This window comes from Amblyomma mixtum, chromosome 6 (assembly GCF_055824585.1).
Source record: "Amblyomma mixtum isolate Tamu chromosome 6, ASM5582458v1, whole genome shotgun sequence".
Lineage (NCBI taxonomy): Eukaryota > Metazoa > Arthropoda > Arachnida > Ixodida > Ixodidae > Amblyomma > Amblyomma mixtum.
The window spans coordinates 147,078,835-147,104,981 of NC_143017.1; the positions used below are offsets into that span (position 1 = coordinate 147,078,835).

The following is a 26,147-nucleotide window of genomic DNA, read 5'->3' on the forward strand; positions in this document are numbered from 1 at the left end:
CCCCCTTGCCACTCAAGGTCACTATCGCTGAAGATGTTGAGGTAGCGCCGAGAGCATCTGCCCTTGTTTCTCTGTCGTGCCGTGCCGCGTCGGATGACACCATTTTATTTACGCCGTCTGCTTCCTTTGTACGCCGGAAGAACCTGCCGCTACCTTCTGCTGTCCTCGATGTCCGGCGGGGTGTCACGAAGATGCTGCTCTACAATCCATCCCCGTGTGCCCTTACCCTGCTACCTGGTGAGTCCCCTGGCTGCTTCTCTCTGCCCTTAATGTCCACGAGGCAGCCAGCGGTCCCTCTCTAAACGCCATGCATTCCGAGCTCGCTACTGAACCTGAGCCTGACGAACTTTTCCGCGCCGCCATCGACGATACTCTTCCGTCCACCTACCGTCAGCAGCTTTCAGCCCTTCTCCACACTTTCCGCTTCGCTTTCGATGCAGCCCATCAGCCTTTAGGCCGTACATCAACCGTGGCTCATCGCATTGAGACCGGCTCCCACCCGCCTTTTCGGCAGCGCCCCTATCGCGTGTCTGCGGCTGAGCGTCAAGTGATAAGTGAGCACGTTGAAGACATGCTGCACCGTGGCGTCATCCGTCCCTCTCACAGCCCTTGGTCTTCTCCGGTGGTGCTGGTCAAGAAGAAAGACGGTTCTATCAGATTTTGTGTCGATTACCGGCGACTGAACAAAATTACCCACAAAGACAATTATCCGCTTCCCCGCATCGATGACGCTCTTGACTGTCTCCAAGGCGCCGAATACTTCTCCTCTCTTGACTTGCGTTCGGGCTACTGGCAGGTCCCGATGGCTGCCGCTGACCGTGAGAAGACCGCATTCGTTACCCCCGACGGCCTTTACGAGTTCACCGTTATGCCATTCGGCCTGTGCAACGCGCCAGCTACATTCGAAAGAATGATGGATAACGTCTTACGCAAGCTGAAGTGGCATACGTGCCTCTGTTACTTGGACGATATCGTTGTCTTTTCGGTAGATTTTTCCACTCACCTCACGCGCCTGCAGCAGGTTCTGACTTGCCTCACCGACGCTGGCCTACAGCTTAATCTGAAGAAGTGCCACTTCGGCGCCCGGCAGCTAACCATCTTGGGTCACATTGTATCTAAGGAAGGCGTTCTCCCCGACCCGGCCAAACTTCGCGCTGTTGCGGAGTTTCCCAAGCCGAAAACAATGAAGCAGCTTCGGAGCTTTATCGGTCTGTGCTCCTATTTTCGGCGCTTCGTCCGCAATTTTGCGTCGATCATTGCGCCACTCACGAAATTGCTTGGAACCGACAACCACCTGTCCGCTTGGTCCCCCGAATGCGACGACGCGTTCACCACACTGCGCCGTCTTCTTACCTCGCCGCCCATACTTCGCCACTACGATCCGAGAGCCCCTACCGAGGTGCATACTGATGCAAGTGGCGTCGGCCTCGGAGCTGTCCTGACTCAGCGGAAAGATGGTTATGAGGAATACGTCGTGGCGTATGCGAGTCGGGTGCTCAGCAAGGCTGAATGCAACTATTCCGTTACGGAGAAGGAATGTTTAGCGATCGTCTGGGCACTCATGAAATTTCGACCCTATCTGTACGGCCGCCAGTTTGATGTCGTCACGGACCATCACGCGCTTTGCTGGTTGTCGTCTCTTAAAGACCCGGCGGGCCGCCTCGCCAGATGGGCTCTCCGCCTTCAGGAGTTCGACATCCGCGTTGTATATCGCTCTGGCCGCAGGCACATGGACGCCGACGCTCTATCTCGATCTCCTCTGCCCACCGCCGCTGCATGCTCATCCGTGCCAGAACCCGTCCTCTCGCCTCTTACCACCTCTGATATGCTTGCGGAACAGCGCAAAGACCCGTGGCTTGCGTCGATCATCGACGTCGTGACCAACGCTCACACTGCTGTGCCTTCGCGTACTCTCCGCCGCCAGGCACCCCATTTTGCCTTCCGTGATGGCCTGCTCTACCGCCGTAACTACACGCAAGATGGTCGACGGTGGCTCCTCGCGATACCTCGCCATTTACGTTCTGAGATCTGTGCCTCGTTTCACGCTGACCCACAATGTGCCCACGCCGGTGTGTTGAAGACGTTTCAAAGAATATCTCAACGTTATTATTGGCGGGGCATGTACGGGTACATTCGCCAATACGTCCGCTCCTGCATCGCCTGTCAGCGACGCAAGTCTCCCGCGCCCCGTACGAGCGGCCCCTTGCAGCCATTGCCGTGCCCGGCTCGCCCATTCGATCGTGTTGGCGTCGACCTCTACGGCCCGCTGCCGTACACGTTATCTGGGAACCGCTGGATAATTGTTGGCGTCGACCACCTAACCCGGTATGCCGAGACCGCCGCACTACCCGCTGCGACTGCTCGTGACGTTGCCCGCTTCCTGCTGCACAATTTTGTTCTTCGCCATGGTGCGCCGCGCGAGTTGCTCAGTGATCGAGGCCGTGTCTTTCTTTCGGACGTGGTGGAAGCCCTCCTCAGAGAGTGTCGCATCATTCATCGGACCACCACTGCCTACCACCCTCAAACTAACGGGCTGACTGAGCGCTTTAATCGCACTCTCGGCGATATGCTCACCATGTACGTCTCGTCAGATCAGTCTAACTGGGACGCTGTCCTGCCTTTTGTGACGTACGCATACAATACCGCCGCTCAGTCAACCACCGGATTTTCCCCTTTCTACCTGTTGTATGGCCGTGAGCCGTCCTCCACAATGGACACGGTTTTGCCGTACACTCCGGACGCCTCTGAATGCACGCCCCTTTCTGAACTCGCTAAGCACGCCGAGGAATGTCGCCAACTGGCCCGTTCTTTCACCTCGGACTCCCAAGGTCGCCGAAAGCATGAACACGATGCCCATCAAACCGCGCACGCTTTCTCTCCAGGTTCATTAGTTTGGCTTTGGGTCCCCTCCACTACACCAGGACAGTCTTCGAAATTTCGCCGAGAACATCATGGCCCTTACCGCGTCGTCGAATCAACGTCCCCTGTTAATTATATTGTAGAGCCGCTTACACCGTCTTCGGACTTGCGTCGTCGCGGCCGTGAGCTTGTCCATGTCAGTCGCCTCAAGACTTATTACGACCCGCTCCTCTTGCCATCACCATAGGTCGCCAGGATGGCTCCTCTTCCATCCCGGGGCCATTGTAGTGAATTACAATGAACGCGCCTGAACTATTATGAATGCGCCTCAGGTTGCCTCGATGGCAGACGAAGAAGTTGACGACGAAGTGTGCCGGCGCGCGGCTCCAGCTCTCTGGCTGTGTAGACTGACTGTGATTTTGCTGCCATCCGCTCAGCTGTTTGGTCAACTGTATTGCTGAGTTCACTAGTACGTGAACCCCCTTTCATAATATAATATAATATAATATAATATAATATAATATAATATAATATAATATAATATAATATAATATAATATAATATAATATAATATAATATAATATAATATAATATAATATAATATAATATAATATAATATAATATAATATAATATAATATAATCCAGTGCACAAAAGCTGAGCACTATAGATTCAGAATATTCGCTACGAGTTCCAGCCGTCTAATGCTTAGTTCTGCCTTTGGATACAACACAGGCCGCATCCTCTTACTATTTTCTTTCTTCTCTGCGACGTATTCAGTCTTTGTCTGCTTGAACCAGCATTTTTTTTCCTGTCATATAGCAGACTAGCGCTCTTGAAAACGCAGCCGTCTTTCTCTGGCGGTGCATGTTTGCGGCACATATATTCCGCTATGGCGTTGTCGTAAAGAAAGCTTCGCTCAAGTGGCTCCAGTGTCGCATGGTGCGTCCAGCTGCTCACAGTTGACCAATAGCAGCCCGACGATTCTGACTTTGCAATTTCTCAAGCAAACTGAAAGGAGAGGAGCAATCTCGCCCGTCTGCCATAAAACTTACGGCATATGCGAGTACAAATGCATAGAGAGAGAGAGAGAGAGAAATGGATGGAAAGGCAGGGAGGTTAACCCGGCGATGCCCAGTTGGTTACCCTACACTTGGGGAAGGAAACAAAGGGGAAAAAAGGAAAAAGAGCGGCAATGAAATGAGTTTTCTAAGTGTCCAGCGACCACCATGTCATGGGGACAGAGGGCGCACACTGAAAACTTAGATTATAGACGGGAATACAACCCCGAGTCCCTTAAGAATCTCAGGAGCGCTTTCATCGCTTTCCTTTGTGAGGAAGGTTGTGTCCAAGGCCCCAGAACGTTGGACTCTGTTAGAGCAGCAGTTAGGAAACCGCGCTCTCGCTCAAAACGAGGGCAGTCACAGAGGAGGTGTCCGATCGTTTCATCACAACCGCACTGGTCACACGCTGGAGAGTCTGCCATTGCGATGAGATGGGAATAGGCGTTTGTGAACGCCACTCCAAGCCACAGGCGGCACAACAGCGTAGTATCACAGCGGGGGAGGCCGAATGGTATATGAAGTTGAAGCAAGAGGTTGAAGTGGTGCGAGCGGTGTGTCCAACCTCCAGGCGCTGACCACGACGTTACAGTCAGGTTTCGGGCGACCAGTTGAAGGTGCCTTGCTGCGTCAGCTCTTATCAGTGGTATGCGGACAGTGTTTGTTGAGCCGATCAGTGTATCATGAGCCGATCGAGCAGCATCGTGAGCTAAGGCGTTACCAGCAATGCCGCTATGGCCTGGTAGCCATTGGAAAATGATTTCATGATCTTGTTCGATTGCCTAGTGGCGCAGATATCGTATCTCCACTACAAGTTGCACATGGTCGCTATGTCTCAAGGCAGATTGAAGACATTGTAGGGCAGGTTTTGAATCACAGAAAACAGCCCTTTTTTGAGGTGATTTGCCAACTGGCGATGCACAGTGTGGCACTCACGTCTGCATTCGATTTGTAGGGGTTGTGAGAACGGGGCCTACTTTACTTTATGACATGTGTTTTAACTGGATTGGAATTCTGAAAAAAATTCCAGATGCCCAGATATTCTGATGCGATAAACTGCGCAAAAAGAATGTGCTTTTGAGGGGGTGTTTTTCTATTTGGGGTTTTTCGTTTTGATGCTTTTTCATTTGGTGCTTTTTCCGTTTGCCAGATCCTATTGCCTGAAAGTTGCATCAATTACTTTCGTTTTACTTTGGCTGCCTTTATGGTTCGTTGATTTTTCTTAACCTTTTGTATTCTTTGCGTTATTCACATTTCACCTTAGAAGACACAATGCGTTGGATCAGATCATGACACGCCCTCGCTTTCGTCACCGCTTTTCCAGTCTCCGCAGCTGCCGTTCGCATCAGGGCTTTGTGGCGCCCGCTTCTCCGTCTTCGCCGAAGCAGATTTCCCCTCTCGCCGGCGGGCGGTTCTTCGCTCGGCTCACTGCGGGCGCCGGAGGCATCACTCGGCGGCCACGCAGAGACACACTACCGCATTTTCACCCAATGGCACTCATACTGCTTACGCAGTAGGAATTTATGCAGTAATCTAACAGAAGTTAGTGCATTCAGAAAATCAGAAATTCAATAGAGTCTGTTTACGGATCTGCCGTTATGAACTCTGAAATCTGGCTGATTATCTTTGCTAATAATAAAAAAGGATGTCAAAGTTATGAAATTCAACTTAAAGAAAAGAAATCGTCATAATGAAGGGCTCTGAACTAATTTCGGCCAACCAGAGTTATTAAGTGTGCAGGGACACCGGAAAGCACAGAGGCATGATTTACATTTCGCCTCCGCTAAAATGCTTCCGCGGCGGCCAAAACTCGATTCTTATGACCTCATTCTCAGCTTTAGAATGACATACCCACCTTGCCGCAGCAACAGGTCATGCCGCGCTTTCAAAATTCACTTTGGCGTACCTTGATCCCAACATCTGTCGCCGTTATGTCGACGTGAGTATGAAGAACCAGATCCAAGTGTTATCTAAGTCACTGGAAAGCACGCATTTTTTTAACTTCTCCTCATACATTTATGTACTTTACTCTTTTCTTTTAATGCATCTGATAGAAGTTTATGAAAGGCGCCTTCTTGCAAGACTAGGAATGACCGACACAGGTAAAAAAATTATATTTTTGCTGCTGCCGATGCTGTCAGTACTATAACATGGTGAGCCCTTCTTAGTCGCGCCTTGTCTCTCCCTTGTGTAGAATGCTTGCAAATTCGGAAGAGCTTCAAAAATAAGACTGCAAGGAAAAGATAAGGAATGACTGGGAGCCCGATTAGGATGAAGGTAGAAGTGGGGAGCGCAGGGCAAGAATATAAAGCGTCTCGAGCTCAAGAAAACAAAACAACAAAGACAACGTAATAAGAATGATAATGATTTAGAACTGAATACTAATGGCATTGTCACGAACTAAAAGAACAGTATCAGAAACTAGAAATCTTCCCGCTCTCACAACGTTGCTGGAAAGGAAGCTGGAAGCTACTGCGGTATTAAAAAAAATTGGAATTTTGTGGCAGTTTTGGAGAAGTTTTGCTGAGGTATATTTTTATTGTGGTGCGTGCTGGCCGTAACATTGTGTCATGGGTGTTTCATGATTTACTTTTGAATTTTATATAGTTTATTACACTTTCATATAAACACTATTTTCGTCGCCTCCTTTGTTCAAGTAGCGTTTAGCTTAATCTTTTGTAAATGAAAACTGATGAATGGTATAGCCGATAAAATATACATACAGTAAAAAAAGACGAAAAGTGCTTTGTTGAACCCATCGGAGTTTAATTACAAGCGCATTACTGTTCAGATTGCATGTTTTTTAAATCATTCTAGCACAGAAATAATAAAAAGAAACCTTTTTGGATTGGTTTACCTGACAAGCCTGGCAGCACCATAATGAACCCTGATATTTAGCTATATTTACAAATAAGTTTGTCGACGTGCTTCGGCCAACTTAATATAATTTTAGAAATTTATTATTGAATCCTAATTTAAGATTCGCTCTATGGCTCCCTTTTTTTGTTATGAGAGGGCATCATGTCTTCGCAATTCTAGCTCGGAACTAAAAATTCATGAAAATCTCTTTTTACAGCCGGCCAAGCGTCACGTCGAGGAGGGTAAAGATAATCGGTGCCGTTTTAAATTTGGTTGCATATTGAAGGGTGTCCCAGGAAATGGCAAATTTGTTCAAAGTGTTTCATTTCTCCATTCATTATGTTTTCCTTGATTCTCAGGTCTTCAGATCTTTCGGGATGCAAAATTGCGCTGGAATATGCAGCAGAAGCTTGAGAAAATGGCGTTGTTTTATTTATGTTTGTCGAAAATTTTACGCCCGTCACGCCTCTGATGTCCCCTGCAGATTGCGGATTCCGTGGATTTCCGGCGACAGAGCACATCCGTCTTAGTATCACCGTGAGAAGGGTATATCAGAGTTTGTACCTGTTGCACTGCCGCATTTTTCTCATCAAAAGAAAATGCAAGCGAGGAGAAAAACTAGGCAAATGAGGGGATAAAGTTAACATTGATTTTCTCAGCTTTCATTTCTGCGATTGCTATCCCTCATCCCTTCGGCCTTTCCTAGCCATTGACAGTACAATGGTTCATTTATTTTTCTTTTTTCTTCAGGGGTATTGTAAGCTGAGACTTTGAAGTTGTGCAATAATGCTCTCGATTTGTTTATGTATACATCCAATAGTTCCTGAAGGTTATTTTAACTACCGTTTTCATGTAAATATGCACGCTGGACTTGACCTTTCTTCTATTAAGTACTGGTCATCTAAAAAACAACTAACAGATGAGTTGCGTACAGCAAGGCCGCTTACTCACCCTGACATAAATCACTCGTGCATTTTCTTCTTAACGTTCCGAGAATTCCCCTAGTAAAGTGTTACTTTTAATTACTTAGGCACTATAAGGCTATCTTGAAACAAAACGTATTTCTGGAATTTGCGTTAACAGTTCTATGTGTGTTCAAAATTCGGTCCCATTTCATGGATTAACCACAAAAGCAGTTTTATTTACTGCGTCCCCCCCCCCCCCCCCTTCCTTGAATAAACAGTACTGAATACTTCTCGAATTCGTTTTTCGACTGTGGACAAAACCAAGATCATATATAAGACTTCTGAACTGTTACATGAACATCTTGTGTAAATAGCTACAATATTAACTACGATAGCCCTCTCTCAAACAGAAAGAAGCTTACGCTATGCGAGTCTTATCAATCCATGATGTGGAAGGCAGGAAATGAGGCATCCAGGAGCAGTGGCATCCTTTCACTCGCTCTTGTGTCTCAGTCCGAGAAGCTGCATTTCAGGGCTGAAGCGTTTCCGTGACACATTCCGCACAAAATGCCTGTAGGTGTGTCTGTTGGCGACCAGAAAAGCTTTAAACGAAAGTGCTGTCAAATTGCGATCATGAAGGGCGCATTTTCGCTGCTCACAGCCGCACTATAAATATATGTTTTTAAGACGCTCGACGAGAAAATACTTGTGGGTTACAGGTAACGAAAATGGCAATACTTCTCCTGGATGCTTACACCCGAAGTCCAAGTGTGGATTAGTGAACAGCCCAGGAATTTTATCCGGTTCTCTCCACATCGTCCCCAAACTTTACCATATTTCTTCCTCTCTGCCCCTTCCCTGTGTAGTGTAGCAAGACAGATATTTATAGCTCAGAACTGTTTTTCCGAACAGTTCTGGGCTCGCGTTCTTATCCAAGCAGCACTTCTGCTGAATGAATTACGTCCTCCTTGGTTATTCACCATAATTTGATTTCCTTGGCCAGCTCAAACCACAGCATCCCCACTGCCATCTGCATCGAGGCAAGATCAAAGGTGGATTTACTATGCACTTAGGCTAAGCTTTGCCTAAGTGCGTAGTAAACCTCCTTTTGATCTTCCATCTATTGCCTAGGAGATTTGTGTCTTGACCACCAGAAATTTATATCTGGAATACCTGTGCTTTTTGCGCGGGGGGGAAGGGGGGGGGGGATGAGTTATAGCTTCCCCGACGGTTGGCTGTTTTGGTTAGTGAAGTTGAAGGAAAGGTTCAAAGCAACATAAGAGAAAGATGAAAAGGACACTCGTCGCTTATTCTTGAAGTATGCTTAGTTTATTGATAAGGCCTTTAACTTTGTGGCTTCTGCTGTGAAAAACGATCGGGCTTCTACTAGGTAGTTTCTAAGAGTGAGACACAAACGAGCATGTTTTCTTTCATATATATTTTATTATTTCTTGATTCAACAGAGGCAGCAGGTTCGTTTGGATGAAGAAATACTTTCATAATGACTTTCATCGCAAAAGCAACTAGGAGATGCATAAAAATATCGGAACTTAACACAGCAGCGAAAACTTTCGCTGCGACGGCCCCGACGAAGTGATAACGGGACTAGATGCCAACAGGACTCTCGTAGAAAGCATGAAACAACCGCTGAAATTTTCGCAAGGTGCATTCTAATTGCGACATCACAGCGCAGCCCCCTCTCCCCTCACCCCCCTCTCCAAAAAGAAAGATTAATTAGCTGCGTTTGAAGATTATGTTGCGACAGGCATTCACAGAAAAATGGTGAGTTACAACGACCAGACAATAAGGTCGGTCGGCTGTTTTTTACTACATTATTTACGAGTTTTATCGATCGCTTGCCCACGAATTTGAGTCATGCTTGCGTTTGAATAGGAGCTAAAGCCGCGCCGGTGATAGAAGTGGGCTCATATTTCAGGGCATTTACAAGTGTCGCATAATCAGGAGTGGACTTGAATACACAAATATAAGCACTCCTCTCGCACCAGGTAGAAATGATTACACAGCGCTCCTCATATTACGCCTTATTACGACCATGCAACGACTTAACCGTTTTTAATGTGTCATCTAAGCAAATGTCTGCGTAACCCTAGAAATATGGTACTCAGCTTGCACTTTTTATGTTTAGTTCAAGACGTTGCTGGCGGCCATGGCGTCAAGCATAAGTCTGCGAAAAAACGATGTGAGCTCATTGTTCACCCCCGGTCACGTAAGATTGCGCCCTAAACTTCCAAAGCACCACTTTTCACAGAACTTTTTCAATGTTACCACTGAAAAGAGCATAACTTACAAATTCTCTCCGTTTCGGCCATTTCTACGAAAAAAGTTGACAGTATACAATCTCAATTGTTGCGAAGATGTAACAAGTGGCGCTGGAATTTTATCGAGAAGCACTGAAGAGGAATGATACCTTGTTACCTACAGGCCACAACGGGAGTAGAAATATGAAAAAAAAAAAGAATACGTGACAGGGTACGAACAGGACTGATGACATGCTTGCGGGAGGAAACAACCTTTGTTTACACAACGTACGGGGGAGCTAATGTATCGTCCAACGTCCACGCTGCAACGAAAGTTCCCTTTCAGAAGCACTGAACACTGAGAAACGAGCAGTATGCAGTGTTCAGAACCATTCGTAAAGAGTATACCGTGCGAACCATGTCGACATGTGATTGATGCAGCTGGCTGCGAAAAAGCAAGAGAGAAATGTCTCCGCCGGCAGGCGCCGCCTGCCTGGTGCCACGTGTGGAAAAATGAATACACTCATACGTGTGTCGACGAACTGGAAATTTGGGAATCAATGCCAGAATGTACCACATGCGCGCCCTTCAAAACTGGAAATGACAAAGAGCAGGAAAAATTCGAAAATTATTATGTAAGGAACATGGGCTAAACAAAACTGCCTGACACTTGCAGTTATTTTGACGTCTATGTGTAAGGTCAGTGCGTTATTGTCTGGCATGATTGGCTGTCCACTCTTCTCGCCGCGCTCAAGGGGCGTTTTCAGCACCCGACTGCTCTTCGCGCAATAATACTGCTTCTGATGTGTTTGCTATAGCTCTGAAAGCAATTATTACCTTTCAGATGACAACATCACCGCGCAGTCGCCGTTTCTCAATGCTTGCTGCACTGCAAATGAAAGCTGCCGTCAATGGTTCACGCAATCAATCAACACAGCAATAGCTCATTATACTGATTTATTGAGGTCTTTATACCAGGATTTATACTTTTCTTTATGAAATTTTATCTGAGCCTGCAAATTACTGTTTCTCGTGGTTTATACGAGCTTTACGCCTTCTTTCGCACTTCATAAACTTGGAATTTACTTCAGACGATTGTGGTTCGTATTGTGGCTCGGGTATGCCATGGTCTCTTTCTTTTCCATGTGTGACTCCTAGAGCGCCCCACTGCTACTCATCTCGTCCTGCCATTCACACCCATTCAGAAGTGACATCGAAATCGATCGTCCCACGGGAACCGAACAAGGCTAGTTCCGTACAACAGTATTTCGCCCATCATTTTTTTTTCTTTTTCTTTGTACTGTTGTGAATACTTCTCTCTACTCTCCTTTCTATGGACTTATCTCCACTCTGACGTGAGGCCCTTTTTTTTGTGTCACTGGCTTGTGTACATATATTTGCAGCGAACTGTTTATGGCAACTTTTGAGCAATTAACGCTCTCTATCTCCCAGGCAACCATTTGATATCCTAACTTGGTCTTAGATGGTCATGAAACGTTTCTATCGCCCGTTAAAATAATTTGACGAACCTCCTATCCCGATAGTAGGTGATATTTTGTCCTAATAATGGGGACTACGTTTTTAATCACGCTCCTATGTACTTACTTCCTTTGTTCATGCAGTTATTGACCCGAATCTTTGGTGTTTCAGGAATCAGAGAGGTAAGTGAAGTTAGTGTCTAAATATATGCTTTGTGGGAAAATATCCGAAAATAACACGATTTGTCTCTACGAGCACTTGTGCACGTGCAGATGGCCGAATATAGTCAGGTTTGTCCTAATGACGCACAATATATATTATCACGTCGCACACGTTTCTGGCATCGGAATGACATACAAAACTGACCCACCAGGAAAATGCCCAGAAAGCTGCTGCGTCATATCTTTTTGATAGTTTAGTTGCAGGATGATGACTAAGATTTAGGTGCGTGCATATGGGTGATTTTTCTGAAGTTAATACACTTATCACAATGTGATGAATGAGTGAATCTCTGTTCGCTGGATAGGACACACAGGACGAACTCCCATTCAGCGATGTTAGCGACAAGCATGCGGATGTCAGCACACGCCAACTAAGCCACACCCCAAAGCTGAAAAAACGTTTACGTTGAATCAGTATCTTTCTTGTTAAGTTGGAGGGTGTTTATTTTTACTTCTTTAGTGACTCCAACTTTTACTTCCAATGTTATGCTGCGCAAGCTTTATTTCATGCTGTTTTTTATTTTGGAATTGAGCTTTCACTACAGTGTGCTGAGAAGGGAACCTTCTTGGGGACAAACTTTATTTCAACATAAAGGGTCGTATGAATCAACACTGACTCTTTATTTCAGAGGAAAAACTTCAGTTCTTTGTGGAAACTGAGATGTTTGGGGCGCGAAGAGTGGCACTGTTCAGCCACCGCTACAGCAAAAGTAGAACCACGTGGGGGAAAAAAAGCAACAATGGTCTGCCTCAAATACTAGAGGGGTGCATTGCATGAACGCTCAGCCGTCATTCTTTCATCCTTCATGCGTCACAAAGAACAGTAGCCGACCCTTTGCAAGAAGTTAGCGGCTGTGGATGTATGCACACGGCCTCCGCATCCTGCAACAGCATAGGCCGACGATTCTGGAGAGCAGTGCCAACGAAGGCGCTGTTCCCTCTTCTTGGAATTGGACATAACTCTTTTCAAACTGCAAGATGTTTGACTTGCAATTGCTTCTTTTACGCTGCAAGAAAAGATGTATTTCGCCAAACCACTCAACAACAGTCCTCTGTGAATCTTTCAGCGGCAACCAGGACACTTGGAGAAACCAAGTACAACCAGACAGTTTACGCATTATCATCTCCAACAGCTCTGCGACATAACAAAGAGCAGCAGTGCGAATAAAACAGGTCCGCAAGCAAACCTGCGGAGTGCACGACCGGAAGAGGCCGCGTTAGCCTTATGCCTGTTAGAAGAACCGTTCGCATCTTTCTCTGGCGCCTTCTGTTGGCTCAGAATGGCTTCGACTTCGTTTCTTGCTGAAGACGTCTCCTCTTCTCCTCGGGTGTGGCCTTTGCCGTGCTGCGCCCTGAGTGAATTTTCCTCCGGGTACCCGACTTTGCCAGTGCCGTCACTGTCGTCGTCTTCGTCGCTGACGTCGTAGTATTCGTCATCGTGTGGACGCGCGGACGAGAGCCCGGACCTAGGCGTATCAGTCGGGAGCAGTCGGTCGCCAAACAAAGGCCGCTCGAGTTCCTCGGTGCAGCTCAGCTGCTTGAAATTCAGCCGAACCACCTTGCTCCCGGTCATGTTCGCTGGTGCAGCGGCAGGATTGTCGAACTCGCACTTGACGTGACGAAGTTCGCGTCGGAACTTGGGGTTTCGGGTGATGTTCTCCAACTGCATGATCCAGACCAGCCGGCAGTCGCAGCTGAACTTGTTGCCTGCGTGCCAACAGAAATACAGAAAGTGAGGCATGTATTTCAGCACAGCGTGGACTTCTGCTTACAGAATCGAGATCTGAAACGCAATTCGACTCAGTGCTACACAGTTCTTTACTTCGCAAAAAGAATGCAATCACCTTTAAGTGACGTGACGTCCAGCAAGACATCATGCAGCTGTTCATTTTGCATTAAGTTAAAAGTGATCTCATAACGAGGAAGATTCATGATCATTGCATTCGTCTTATACCATTTGTACTTAGCGTGTTACGCTGCCCAAGGTTGCCAGCCTATTACCGATTGCCACGCTGAGAACCCAAGAAAATGCTGAATACGGACAAACAGCATTTCCGCATGCTAAATAATGTCCACGCAACAAGCACTTCTGTGACAATTTCAAGCCCCTTATTTCTGTTCCGTTTGTCGTTTCATTAAACGAATTAATAAATTGTTTCAGAATTTATATATTTTTGAGTAAATTCTTTTATAATTTCACTAGTCGGAGGCAAGCGAAGTAGAACTTGTAAGTGGCATAGTAAGGCAAAGTGATGAGCACAAAAACCATATTCCAAAACCCATCATGCTGCACACGCAAGGAGTAGAGGATGTGTTTAAGGCCAGCAAAGCTCATCTGGTCATTTTCCACAGAGTGAAATATGTCCCAGCATATTGACGGGGAAACGAAATAATCCAATTCGGCAGCTATACTGCAGAAATTGGTCACCTTGTGCAAGCCTCTATCTGCGGATAGGCGTTCTCGTTTTCAAAATCGCAAATTCACTTTCTTATTGTTTAGGTATCATTTATTTACATGTTTTCATCCACTAATTCGACACTAAACGCATAACTTAGCAAGACTCAATAACTTTGGCACTTCAGTCCTTCTTTGTAGCACAGTGTAGATAAAACACATTGTAGCACCTCTATATTCTGATGGGCGCTTAATATGCGAACTCAAAATAATGTCGCTAGTTCTCTTCCACTGTGGTAATGGTCATTTTAGTATAAACGACAACCAACGCAGCCTTGCTGCCGGCCAAATCTGATGTTTTTCGGGTTAGTGGAGGCAGTTAAAATATGTCATGGGGTGTTGAAAGTGACATCAGTTTCGCGAAGTGTGCGTTAGTGTACTTACTATGTCATGATCAGCTGGGAATTGATATACCACGTTACACTGAAAAAGCTAATCCACGCGCAACACGTTCCTATCATCCTAAAAAGGTTAGAGTATTCATGAAAAAGTAATATTTTTAAAGAACAATTTCGCGGCGCTTAAGCGCCCGCGCAGCGGGCTCCCGGCGAGCGCGAAAAATTCGCGACGCAATTTTATCCTGCAACGGCTCGTCAAGGGCATCCCTTTTCTGCTGACGTTGTGTAATGGGGAAATGTATCATCATTGTCTCGCTACCGTGAGTGTCGAGACGGGCTCACTGTAATCTTATTTGCTGATACTTTTCTTTCTCTGACCGTGACGTCAAGTTCGTTTGCCATGATGTTCTTTTGTCATACTTTTTTTTTAATTATTTGAAATGTGCTATTGTATTTGGCATTACAACTTACTGCTTGCTGGCGCATTTCTGATTCATGGTGAGTCCATATGATTCTATGTATGAAATATTTTCGACACTATGTATGCCTTGTGCGCCTACTCTTGCCTATAACCTGGTACTTAGGCTGGCATTATTCCTCTAAGTAAATAAATAAGGACGTCTTTCACTGTACATCTTTTCGTATGTACATTGCCACCTTATAACCTACAAACCAAGTGCTACGATGCAGCACCTGATTCAGTCGAAATCGGTGATACAGCTAATGCAACTCACTGCTCCTGAACAATCGCCCGACCTCAGACTCGCCCCACACTGTGTGCAGGACTGGATCCAGCATTCGCCCTAGATGTTCTCTCTTTTTGAGGTCTCGGAGAAAATCGCTTATGCCGATCGATCACCGGCTTCCTAGCAACCTGAGTAAGCGGCCGCGCCTCGGAAATGATGGATAAGCATGTAGGAAGAGAGCGTTTGCGAAATGAGTTGTTGCTTGTCAGGCACTGGTGCATTCTAGATTTTGAACAGTTTTTTTTTGCAGCCCTTTTTTTTTCTTTTCTTTTGCGGTCCCTGCTCCTGCCCTTGTAAGCATAGGGCCCGAACGCTCCTGGCGTCCGCATCGTCTCTCACCCATCGCTCTGCTGAGAGAAATGGCGGAGCGATAACGGACTGATGGTGCGCGGCAACGAAAGCTTTAGTGGCACCCTGCGGCGACCAATGCCGAGATGTCTAGCACCGTCGAGATTTTGCAAGCTTTATTCAGCCTTACAGTTGCATAAGTTGTTGTGTTCATTGCTTGTACATGTATGTCAACACCACCCAGGTTTCAACATTTCTCTGTTAAAAATGGCAATTCTTTTCAACTTATTTCCAGCGAATAAATGTGCTCGACGACGGTGATCGGAAATGCCGAGAATTCTTTATTTAGTCTTTTAGTGGGATGATCGACGCTGTGAAAGGACATGCCGTCTATTCCTAGAGTATTCCAGTTTTTCCCATTATGATGAAACTTTATTACTTAGTAATGGCCACGTATCCTCGCGCAGCCTTGGTTTGAAGTTGCGACCACAGATTAGGGAGCAGATATTCCCTCTAACTATAACATTAATCATCAGCAACGAATTTAGCAGCATGAGAGGTGACTATTATGTTTCGTGGAACGTTCAAATAGATATTCAACCCTTCAGAGTGCAGCATCTCAGTTTTGAAGTTCCACACCAGACATTCCGCATGCTCACCGTTCTCGTGAAAGACCAGCGCAAGCACGAAATCAGAAGTAATTTGCTCTATGGGAAAGAAAAAACAGGTAATTCTTTGTTCGTTGCTCACAATCACGGGTTCAAATAATATGCAAGCCACTTCGCATCGCAATCAAAAAATCACAAAAAAAAACAGAACTACTGTGAGGCTCTTGTCGCGCTAACATCACTTAAAAACGTGAAAGAAAAGGAGACGATTTACTTCTCTGTTATGTTTCTCATAGCCATAAGTGTGGTATAGGAATTCAAAAGCACTGCCTAAAGCCAACTCCGACAGTTCCCATTGTGCCGGCGGAACTTTTGACAAAGGGCACACACCTATGCACAACATGAACAGTCCGATCTCCAGCTGCCCATTTGGCTTTGTCTATTGGGATGCCCGAGAGCGGAAGCATAAACGCTTAGCCTCACCTAGTAATTCTGGTTTTAAGCAATCATTAGCCTCCTCTATGCCCTCCTTTGTAAGTAAACCGCTCTCCACCTCTTACAGCAACAGCAAACTCGGAGAAACTTATCTAAGGTGTGGCCGGAAGCAGAGACAGGGTTCGAGGGAAGATGTCGCGTCCGGTGCCTAAGAAAGCCTGCAGAGCACGCGTGGACTTTTCCCGTACAATGCTGGCGCGCGAGTCAGCGACGAAGGACGGCTCTGACCACAGGGCGTTCTTAACCGGCCTCGCCCGGGAAACCACGTGGTACGGCGCGCATCCTGGCGAGAAAATTGGTGTTTACCTTTCGCCACGCGTACACGCGTCGACAGCGCACCCTTCCAGGCTCGCTCGCCTCGCCCGTATGTATTCCGAGACAACACCTCGCGGGCAAAGTGCTCCAACTTCCGGACGGAGGGGAGCGAAAATGCGTTCGTACACAGCGCCATGCCTCGAAAACTGGTCTGACTGCGTGGTGGAAACGAAAATAAAAAGGAAAAGCTTTCTGCGCGATAAGAGACGGCACCGACGCAGGCGCCCCAGCATGACCGTTTTGCAAAAATGTCGGCGGTTATCCGTGTTTTCATTTCTTCATTTTTTGTTTCAATGCGGCAGCTTAGCCCCATGGGGCCAAAATGCGTTGTCGGTCATAAAAATGTCCCATCGGCTAAAGGAAGTGAGGTCACCAGAACGAAAGTGACGTCACTTCCGGCAAAATGATCGACAGCTGCTAACGCTGTCTTATTACCAACACATTATGAGTCCCTAGGAAGCGCTTTCTTTTTTCTGAAGCGTGCGTACATGCTAGGTTGCGGGCTGTCTGGTTCTCGTATTACTTCAAAGCACGTCAGTGGCGCAAATTTGCCGAGGCAGATTCATAGTTAAGACCCGTCAGCCAGTACAATCTAACAATTATTTTCGTTCAATTCTATTCCTACTTAACGTTTTCCACGCCGACTGGCAGATCAGGACGATAACTTGGCACGGAAGTGCTTCGACAAATGCCGGAGGGGTAACAGGAATGGAATTAGAATACAGTTGTTTTTTTTTTCTCCTCCCTGCTTTCCCAAACGGCATTGTAAGGTGTTCGTTTCGAAGCGATTCTTCCAACGAATGGAATGAGCGTGCGTAGAACCATACATTAATACACGAAATTCAACCTAGGCATTGACGTCATGCCAAGATTTTCATGTTGCAGGATAAAATGTGATAAAAGAGACACACTACTATGGACAGCTGTCTACATTGACAAATGGCAACGGCAGCGCTTACACATAATTTCGCCTCTAATGTACAATACTCAGCGCCTTATAGGAGATTATGGGGTTATGGGGAAAGAACGTTTACAAGCCGCAGCTCGCATATAACACTTCCGAACAAGCTCAGTTTCTTGAAAACACGCAATCAGTCGCCTTCGCGGAGGTAAACCAGCTGTGTCTTCCTTTTCTTCGGTTTTTTCTAATACCCGGAAAGGATGAAAAAGCTGTGGGCTCATCTGAGTTGCGAAAACTCCAACTCCCCGGGTTTGCGGCACTTCTCTTCGCTTTCGAAATAATGCTTTCAAGAAAATTTGAGACGCAGTTTGAGAATTAAACCAGATTCCAGGATTCGATGTATCAAGCTTATCGATAAAGCATGCCAAGTTTTTTTTGCGCTAGCATTTAAAAGGCCGACATAATCTGTAATCAAAGCCGTGATGATATTTAGGCTTCTTCTAAATATCAAAGACACACAGAGAAGTTTGGTGATGACGTCATTGTTGCCGAGCTTTTCAGATTTAAGCCCACATCGTGCCATGTGCCGTCTTCATCATCATCATCATCAGCCTGACTACACCCACTGCAGGGCAAAGGCCTCTCCCATGTCTCTCCAATTAACCCTGTCCTTTGTCAGTTGCCGCCACTGTATCCCCGCAAACTTCTTAATCTCATCCGCCCACCTAACTTTCTGCCGTCCCCTGCTACGTTTGCTTTCTCTTGGAATCCACTCCGTTACCCTTAAGGACCAGCGGTTATCTTGCCTTCGCATTACATGCCCTGCCCAAGCCCATTTCTTCTTCTTGATTTCAACTAAGATGTCATTAACCCGCGTTTGTTCCTTCACCCACTCCGCCCTCTTCCGATCTCTTAACGTTACACCTATCATTTTCCTTTCCATAGCTCGCTGCGTTCAGCGCAAGAGGGTTCAGCTTAAGTTAAGAACAACGCAGCGAGCTATGTGCCGTCTTAAGCCGCCAGAAAGCGGGTCATGGGCCTCACCTAGAGTGGCGTTGGTTTCCTTACTTTGAGCAAGTGTTTCTGTGTTAAAAATTGCCGCCGCTTCAGATTGCGCCTTCATGGGGCGTCTGCCTCCCTTTGTGCGCTGAAGGAAAGCCTGAACGTCATCGCAGCTTTATTCGGTGATAACGTCACTGATCTAAATGCTACCAAACAATATCGCGCATGTTTTTTTTTTGCAAGTTTCATTCATTTGATCCATTCGAGCTCGACGAAATATGAAGCCTTTTCAGTTCCCCTTTATTTTCTATCACCATTGCAGCCGAGGTGATCACCAAGGTAATTCAGCATTTATTTAGATGGTCAATAGTGCTCTTCGAGAGCTTGTTGATTTTCGTTAGCACTTAATGACGCCATTCTTGAAGCTCAGAGAAATGCACAGGCCCAGAAATCCTTATCTAGTGATGCGGCTTGTGATGTTGATATCATTCAAGAAGACTTGTCGCTCACGTTATTGGGACGCGTCTTAAAAATTGGGCATTAAATGTCCGAGCAGGAAGGAGTGTCGCTGATAAAGTGGATGGCTTATGATTAACACCGTATGTCATTGAGTAACTTCCAGTATACTTGGTAAATATTCTCAATCCGCCAGTGCAACTGCAGAAAAATCAACCTGCTTGAAAACAGAGCTGAAAAAGAAAGATACTGATATTCAATGAAGGTCAAAACGAATGCAGCAATACAGGTCGCCGGCAGGAAATTGTTTGAAAATATCCCCAGTTAGACATGATGCGGCTGCCGTACAATATACTAAAATTTCTTTTATTTTTGAGATCGCGACTAACTGCGGTATCAGAAATAAAAGATGACGACGCGAAATAAAAATTAGCCACCAATGCCAGCGCTTTCAAAGTAATCTGAAATCTCAATGCAACCGGTCACAGTCTATAAATCAGTTAACCACCGCCGTATATGGGCACAAAGCATTTGCAATGTAAATGTATGGTGTTGTCCTTAGTACACTCGTTACGAGTGCCGAAAAAACTTCGCATCAATTCTGTTCTCGGAACATTGGATATGCGAACGTTTATGAGGTTTATGAGTTTATATGAGTTATGATGTGTTATGGTTTATGAGTAGGGTTTATTATGTTTATGAGGTTGATTGCTGTCTTGTTGCAAACATAGTTCCTTAACCATCCCAGTTTAGTTTTTCAGCAGCTCTAAACTATGTTGGAAGCTTTGTTAGCGGATGCGAAGCTTTGTATGCGCTACCATAAAGTGACAATAAGTAAACAAAACAGAAGTAGCAGAAGTGTACATTCCACCCGATATGGAAGGAAGTGCTAGGAGGCAAGTGCAAAATGACATGGTTAATAAACTGAGTTTCCGAATTGAACAAGTCTTTCTTTCTTGCAATTTAATGTTTACTCTGTTATATCGGATGATATGAAAGGAGAACAAGAAAAAAATACGATGATAATAAATTTTGTCGCCTGTGCTCAAACAACCATGCCTGTTATTTTCATTCAATACATAGTGTTCGAGACACACCTGAACATTTTGTTCGAAAAAAAAACAATTTATTTCTCTCATAGCTCGGATTTGTCGAGATGCGTGGCGAAAATGCGAAGTATTTCAATAGGTTAACACCTCCGCAAGATGTTTATTGAGCTTACTGACGACTCACACTGCCGATAAAACAAGTATTTGCTCACTAAACCTCCCTGGTTTGTAAAAAATGGCTGGATCAAGAGGAATTACTCGATTATCCATTACGGAGGTTCCACATTTTGCAGTAGCATGTTTCAGCATTCCTGCAATGTGATTTCGTGTTTTGTTGCCAGTCAGTATTTATCGCTCACGCTTAATCGTTCATAAGTGCCTCACAAGATCTTCAGCGTCTATACACTTATACGTTATAACTATATTTTACATGCAAGCTATAAGTTCGTGCAACAATGAATAAAAAAGCGTTATGATGAACACAATAAAAACTTTTATGAATCGCCCTAGTTATTGTTCTCCTGATTGTGCGCAACAATACCAGGAACCGCCCTTTGCACTCTCTCTCTCTTGCACTTGATAGAAGCAATGCTGTATGTTCCCCTCAGTTTGTTGTGTTAAATATCTTCTTTAGTATCTAGAGTGGGGATGTAGGCAAAGCTCTGATTACGGAGATGGCAATTCAAGGAGGGACCTATTTCGAGCCCAGTTTACTTCTGATAAGCCCATACTCCTTTTTTTTCCCCCTGAGATCTTGTACCCCACTTCCTGCGTTTTTTTTTTTTGGTTTGAAGCAAAAGCAAGCGCACTTTTCTGGTTGCTTTTCTTTCGAAATTTTCGCGTCAAAGCTTTTGTCTCGGCAGTTTTGTCTCATCGCCATCCGTCAATGGAATCTACTCCCTGGCACCATTGCGTCTGCCAATGATTACGAAGCGTTTGTAACCGCTCTAAAACGTCACTTCGAGCTGTAACCTTCATATTTTTGCATTCTTGTTGAAGTACTGCTTTCGAAGGAAACCTGAGTGTTCTTTGTCATGTGCCTTTATATTTTGAGTGTTTGATGCTTTTCAACAATGTGTTCCCGGCCAACGAATTTTGTACTCATCGGAAATTTTTTCTGTTGTTCCCCCCTATGTAATGCCCGCTCGGGCCTTTAGGGTATTTGAATAAATAAATAAATAAATAAAGATACCAATTCGAAGCTGTTGTGTCAAAACGCGTGTGTCATACGTCGTACGTCAGAACATTTATGCCGGAACTATGGAGCGATACTTTTATTTCAAAACTTCCGTGTCAAAATTCTTATGCTGAAACTTTTGCTTGAAACTTTCGCGTCGGAGCTTGTTTCCTGAAGCCCGATAGCCGCCAATGGTGACGAGCAAGTTGAGGGAGCGCAATCTTGATTTTCTTCTTAAAATCCACTCCGCTCATGACACAGCGTCGATGGACGGAATTTTGCTAATGCTGCGGCTGCCGATATCTGTCATCAACCTCGTCAGACCTCACTATCAATCTGCTCAAAAAAAAACACCAAGCATATTAAAACTCCAAATTTTCCCTCTGAGAGCCGCAGAAGCCCCTGTCATAGTGGCGAATTAAAGCTTAAGCTCGCACGATCTAAAATCAGTGAATAAACGCCGAAGACCCTGAGCAACATCAGCGTGTTCCGATTCCACCCTGCCAAACACAGGGCATACCTCCACCGCAACAAACATTTAATTTGTGTTGTGCGCATTGTGCCTGACAGACCACTGGGAATTCCAGGCGTTCAGATATAGGACATTTGTGGTGTTAGGATTCAAGAAGAGAAGCCTGAAAAACGGGACTTTAACTCGAGGTTTGTGCTTTAACTGGGCGCAAGAAACAAAGCACAAGAGGTTAAAAAAGCAGTCTTAACCTAAAACGTTTTACTTTCCTTGCGTTCTTAAGAGCCAAAATTTGTTCTTCTTGCCTAGTTATCTTTTACTGATGTGCTCCAGGGAATCATTCCGCTCTTGACATTGTTTAGTGTGTCAAGTATTTTTTTTTTCGAAGTGTTTACGTCCCCGTTCTGCAAATACCGCGTAATGCGCCATCGCAGGCTGACCACCCGTCATACCACATGTAAGTTATGGCTCAAGCGCACTTTCTTCAGAACATTTCTTTTCCGCCTTACTTTTCCTCCTTGTGGTTGCGCTTGCGTGTGTGCCTGATAGTGTAAACGGGCTCGATGGACGTTAAAGCTGTTTTGCTGGTAAATCTGCTTGCCCAACGATTGCCTGCCTTTTGCCAAGCTTTTTCTTGCTTTACCCATTAGCGTGCAAATAATTTTGGGAGTTCTCTACAAGTTGCTTCAGACATACGCGTCTAAGTCTAGCAAAACGTAGTTCACGCCGAAAAACCAAGTCCTAATTATGTAACAGTCCTGTAGTTGCTTTCCAGGGCCAAGGCAGAGATACATGCCGAACCTACCTGGCACCTCGGTCAAGTTTTCTTTGGCGCAAATATTTATAAGATGAAAAATGACAGAATAATTGCCATTATTTCTGCCTGTGCTATTTAAAGTACACGTGAGATTAGGATTACACCCCATGTTACCAAAGCCACAAACGTGATTCCCGATTATGTTCGTATAGAGTGCCGAGTTGTTCCTAGAAAACTTCTGATCCTGCAAGAAAAAAAAAAGGAAAGTAGTGAAAAGGTAGCATAAAGCCGCAGTTAACATCCGTCTGTGTTAAACCGTAACATGACTATCATTTAGAGCAGGAGGTATGCCATTATTTACTTTGTTCGCGGGTTAGAAGCATATACTTACTATTCATACTCATACATGACGAAGAAAAAATTCGCATTTTGGAGGTCTCTCAAGGACAGTATTCTTCAAAACTGGTAAACCGGAATTTATTGTTTCCAAACCTTTTTTTTCTATGGGGCTGACTACGCACCAAAAGCGCCTGCGATCTCAGCCTGTCTACTCGTGCAACAATACTTCATTTGGCTCGCTCCCGGGTGAATTTAGTTTTCAGATGCTTCTTGATAACTATTATGATGGCTAAACAACACTGCAGATGGTATGTATATTTCATAAGGCTCACCTAGAGCTGCCATCAGTGGTCATTTTTACACGTCGTACGGCTTGGTGCTGTGGCATTTATAGAATTTCGTTCGGATCAACCCTGGGGCCAAGAACATGGTGTATCTCCATACCCTGCCCTCAAAATGGAAGAATAACACGGAGGTCTAGTACTGTATATTTCTTATTTATTTTAACACCGCACTTCAGCGGTCCTGTGGTAATATCTCTTTAAACGCGGTTAAGATGGCTCAATGTGGGAGGATCTTGTCCATTGCTCTCACGAAAAGGAAAAAAGTTTGTTGAAGGAGACCGAGCGCAGAGGTTTTGCTTGCTTCTTCGTTTGATAACTTCCTCACGCCCTTTGACCACGTGACCCATCTTGGCAGTTTGCGGCGTTGTTTTTCTGGGCTGTTTCATCTGCTTAAATATTTTCTGCTCATTGCTACTCGCGGTGCTGTTTGTCTCGAGAACAACCGCTTGTACTGCCTTAACAGCACGAGGATTCGGGTCTGAGGGTAATCAGCTTTAACATTTGTAGCACAACAGGCAAATGGTGGCGCAGGAAAGAAAACAGCCGTACCCGAACGCACGCTCGCGTGCTGTTAGTTACTCTTCTACGTTCCCCTGTGTTTTGCGCTATGAATCTTAACATTGTACTGCCTTGTCCTTTGTTAAAAGTTGTTTTTTGAGATGTTGCTGCCTGACAAATGGAGACCCTGTAGCTCGCGTACTCTTGAAGTTCCAGCTACAAAAATTAAAGGTAAATTTGCGCTCTCATTCAGCAGGGGCGCTATACACGTTTTAATGTGTGAGTGGACCACCATTTAAACGAGCTATTCGTACAGTGGTGCTGGTTCAGGTGTGCGCTGCCCCCCCCCACCCTTCTTCCTCTTCCGAATGGTTGCTCCAATGTGCACAAAAAGTTCTGCCGTGATATTGCACTGTACCTGGTAACAAGCATGAAAAAATTGAAAAGCGGAGACGGCGGTCAAGAGGGTGACCTCCATTGCGCCCCTAACCTACTTATTCTCCCCCGTACTTCCTGTTTAACTGCGAAATTTGTAATGAAAGAAGGATTAAAGCGTTCATGGTTTCAGAAAATATATGCAATAAAAACCGCCCTTACGGCAATGACAAGTAGCGTGAAATCCCTGTTCGGGACCTCGATAACTTGCAGCAAATGAGCGTTGTGGCCGCTTAGTGGTAGCGAGTGAAGTGACGACCGTTAGGGCAGAGAGGAAAGGAAGAGCGGCATAAGCAAGTGGCGGTGACAACACCGCTACTCGGACAGCAGCTGTTCCGATGAAACCGCTGGTGACCCACCAGACAGGCTTACCCTCAGCGGCATCGCATTCGGTTCACGAGGTCACGCATCTCACGCTCCGCGCTACGTGATCGCTACTGGGCGCAGACCGAGGGATGCTGTAGGGGCTTAACCTACGTCGGTGCATGTGGTACGAGGGGCTGCTGATGGCATCTGGTTGAGTGATTGAGGTAGAAGCACATATTCGTCGAGGCCTGCCGCATCGCTGCCTGACAGAACTATCACGTAGTCTGAAGAGCAATCGCCTATCCGTTCCATACGCGAACTCCGTCGAACGTGAAGGAAACCAGCTACGAGAAGGCAAAAGAAAAAAAAAAGCATTCTGAATGAACGACACAGGAAACCCTTTGACCTCTTTCCGACAGCAAACATGCGAAGAGCCTACAGTTTGTCGCTGAATAGCAATCAACACATAAACAAAGGAACAGGCAATACCAGGTTAATCCGAGATCTCGCTATAATTAGTGAAATCTTTGACGATGGACTAGTACCAACTGACCCGAATATCACTTGTCACTAGCCTCTAAAGTCGTAGTTGGTGGCGTTCCCTTATCCAAGTGGTATACATCCTCTTTGTTTGCCTCAATGCTTAGTTTCGAAGAATTTACTCGCGTAAATCTTAGCACATAACACAACATATTGATTTCATATTTGGCATGGTTGTCTCAATAATCACGTAACAAGCTGCTAAGGCCACTCAATAAGGTGTGAATTGCTGGTACCAAACCGTATTGGAAGGCTGTAGAAACGAACGTAAATATTAGTATACTTAATGATAATTATTCTATTCCAGCACAGCATCTCAAGAACCAAAATTCAGTTGAGGACGTCCTGATATTTCATTTGAAAGCAACGTAACTGCCCTTATTGTATGTAGGCAATATTTCACCAGATTGATTGTCTCTTTTGGTTCAATTGCATATGAAAAACTTTACAGTCGACTACCGGCCACTATTCCTCTTAATAATGTGGTGGGCTTCATGATAAGATTTAATCGGATGATCTTCAGGACCAGCTTACCTTCTGCAAGCCCCCAACCATTTAAAATAAACAAGAAATTATCCGTTAGTTTAATTTTCGTTCACTTGATTCTGCAACGGGAAAAATCCTCTTTTTGTCTTCTGCCCCTGTGGGTACCAGTGCTTTGTCATATTCACATTAAATCTCCTGCAGAGTCTCGGGATTGTATGTAGAAATCGATGGCACGGCAAGTATCTTCAGGCGTCAGTTTCTCTTACAAATCGTACACTGACGAGCTAAATGCTCGGACAGAACCACCCACTTATTTTTGTGCTCCCAATGCACGCTTCACGTTGGAAGACTCGTAACTAGCTAGATCCAGTGTTTTTAGGATGCGCACATTGTACAGTGCTCCCTGAGTCGTAGCCATTTTATACTGAACACAAAATGGCTGACACTCTTTCGTTGAACACAAAACCTAGGAAAGGACAGCACTGCAAACCAGCTATAGTGG

At 45.4% G+C, this 26,147-nt stretch overlaps 1 protein-coding gene across 1 annotated transcript in view; it reads right to left on the reverse strand.

The window, feature by feature from the left end:
- Positions 1-10,881: 10,881 nt before the first annotated feature.
- LOC149340702 (uncharacterized) overlaps positions 10,882-26,147 on the reverse strand; it is a 38,757-nt gene continuing 23,491 nt past the window's right edge. Inside the window, exon 3 of the mRNA XM_089549532.1 lies at positions 10,882-13,348. Coding sequence (XP_089405658.1) covers positions 12,762-13,348 — 587 coding nt within the window. The 3' untranslated portion in view covers positions 10,882-12,761. The remainder of the gene's footprint in view (positions 13,349-26,147) is intronic.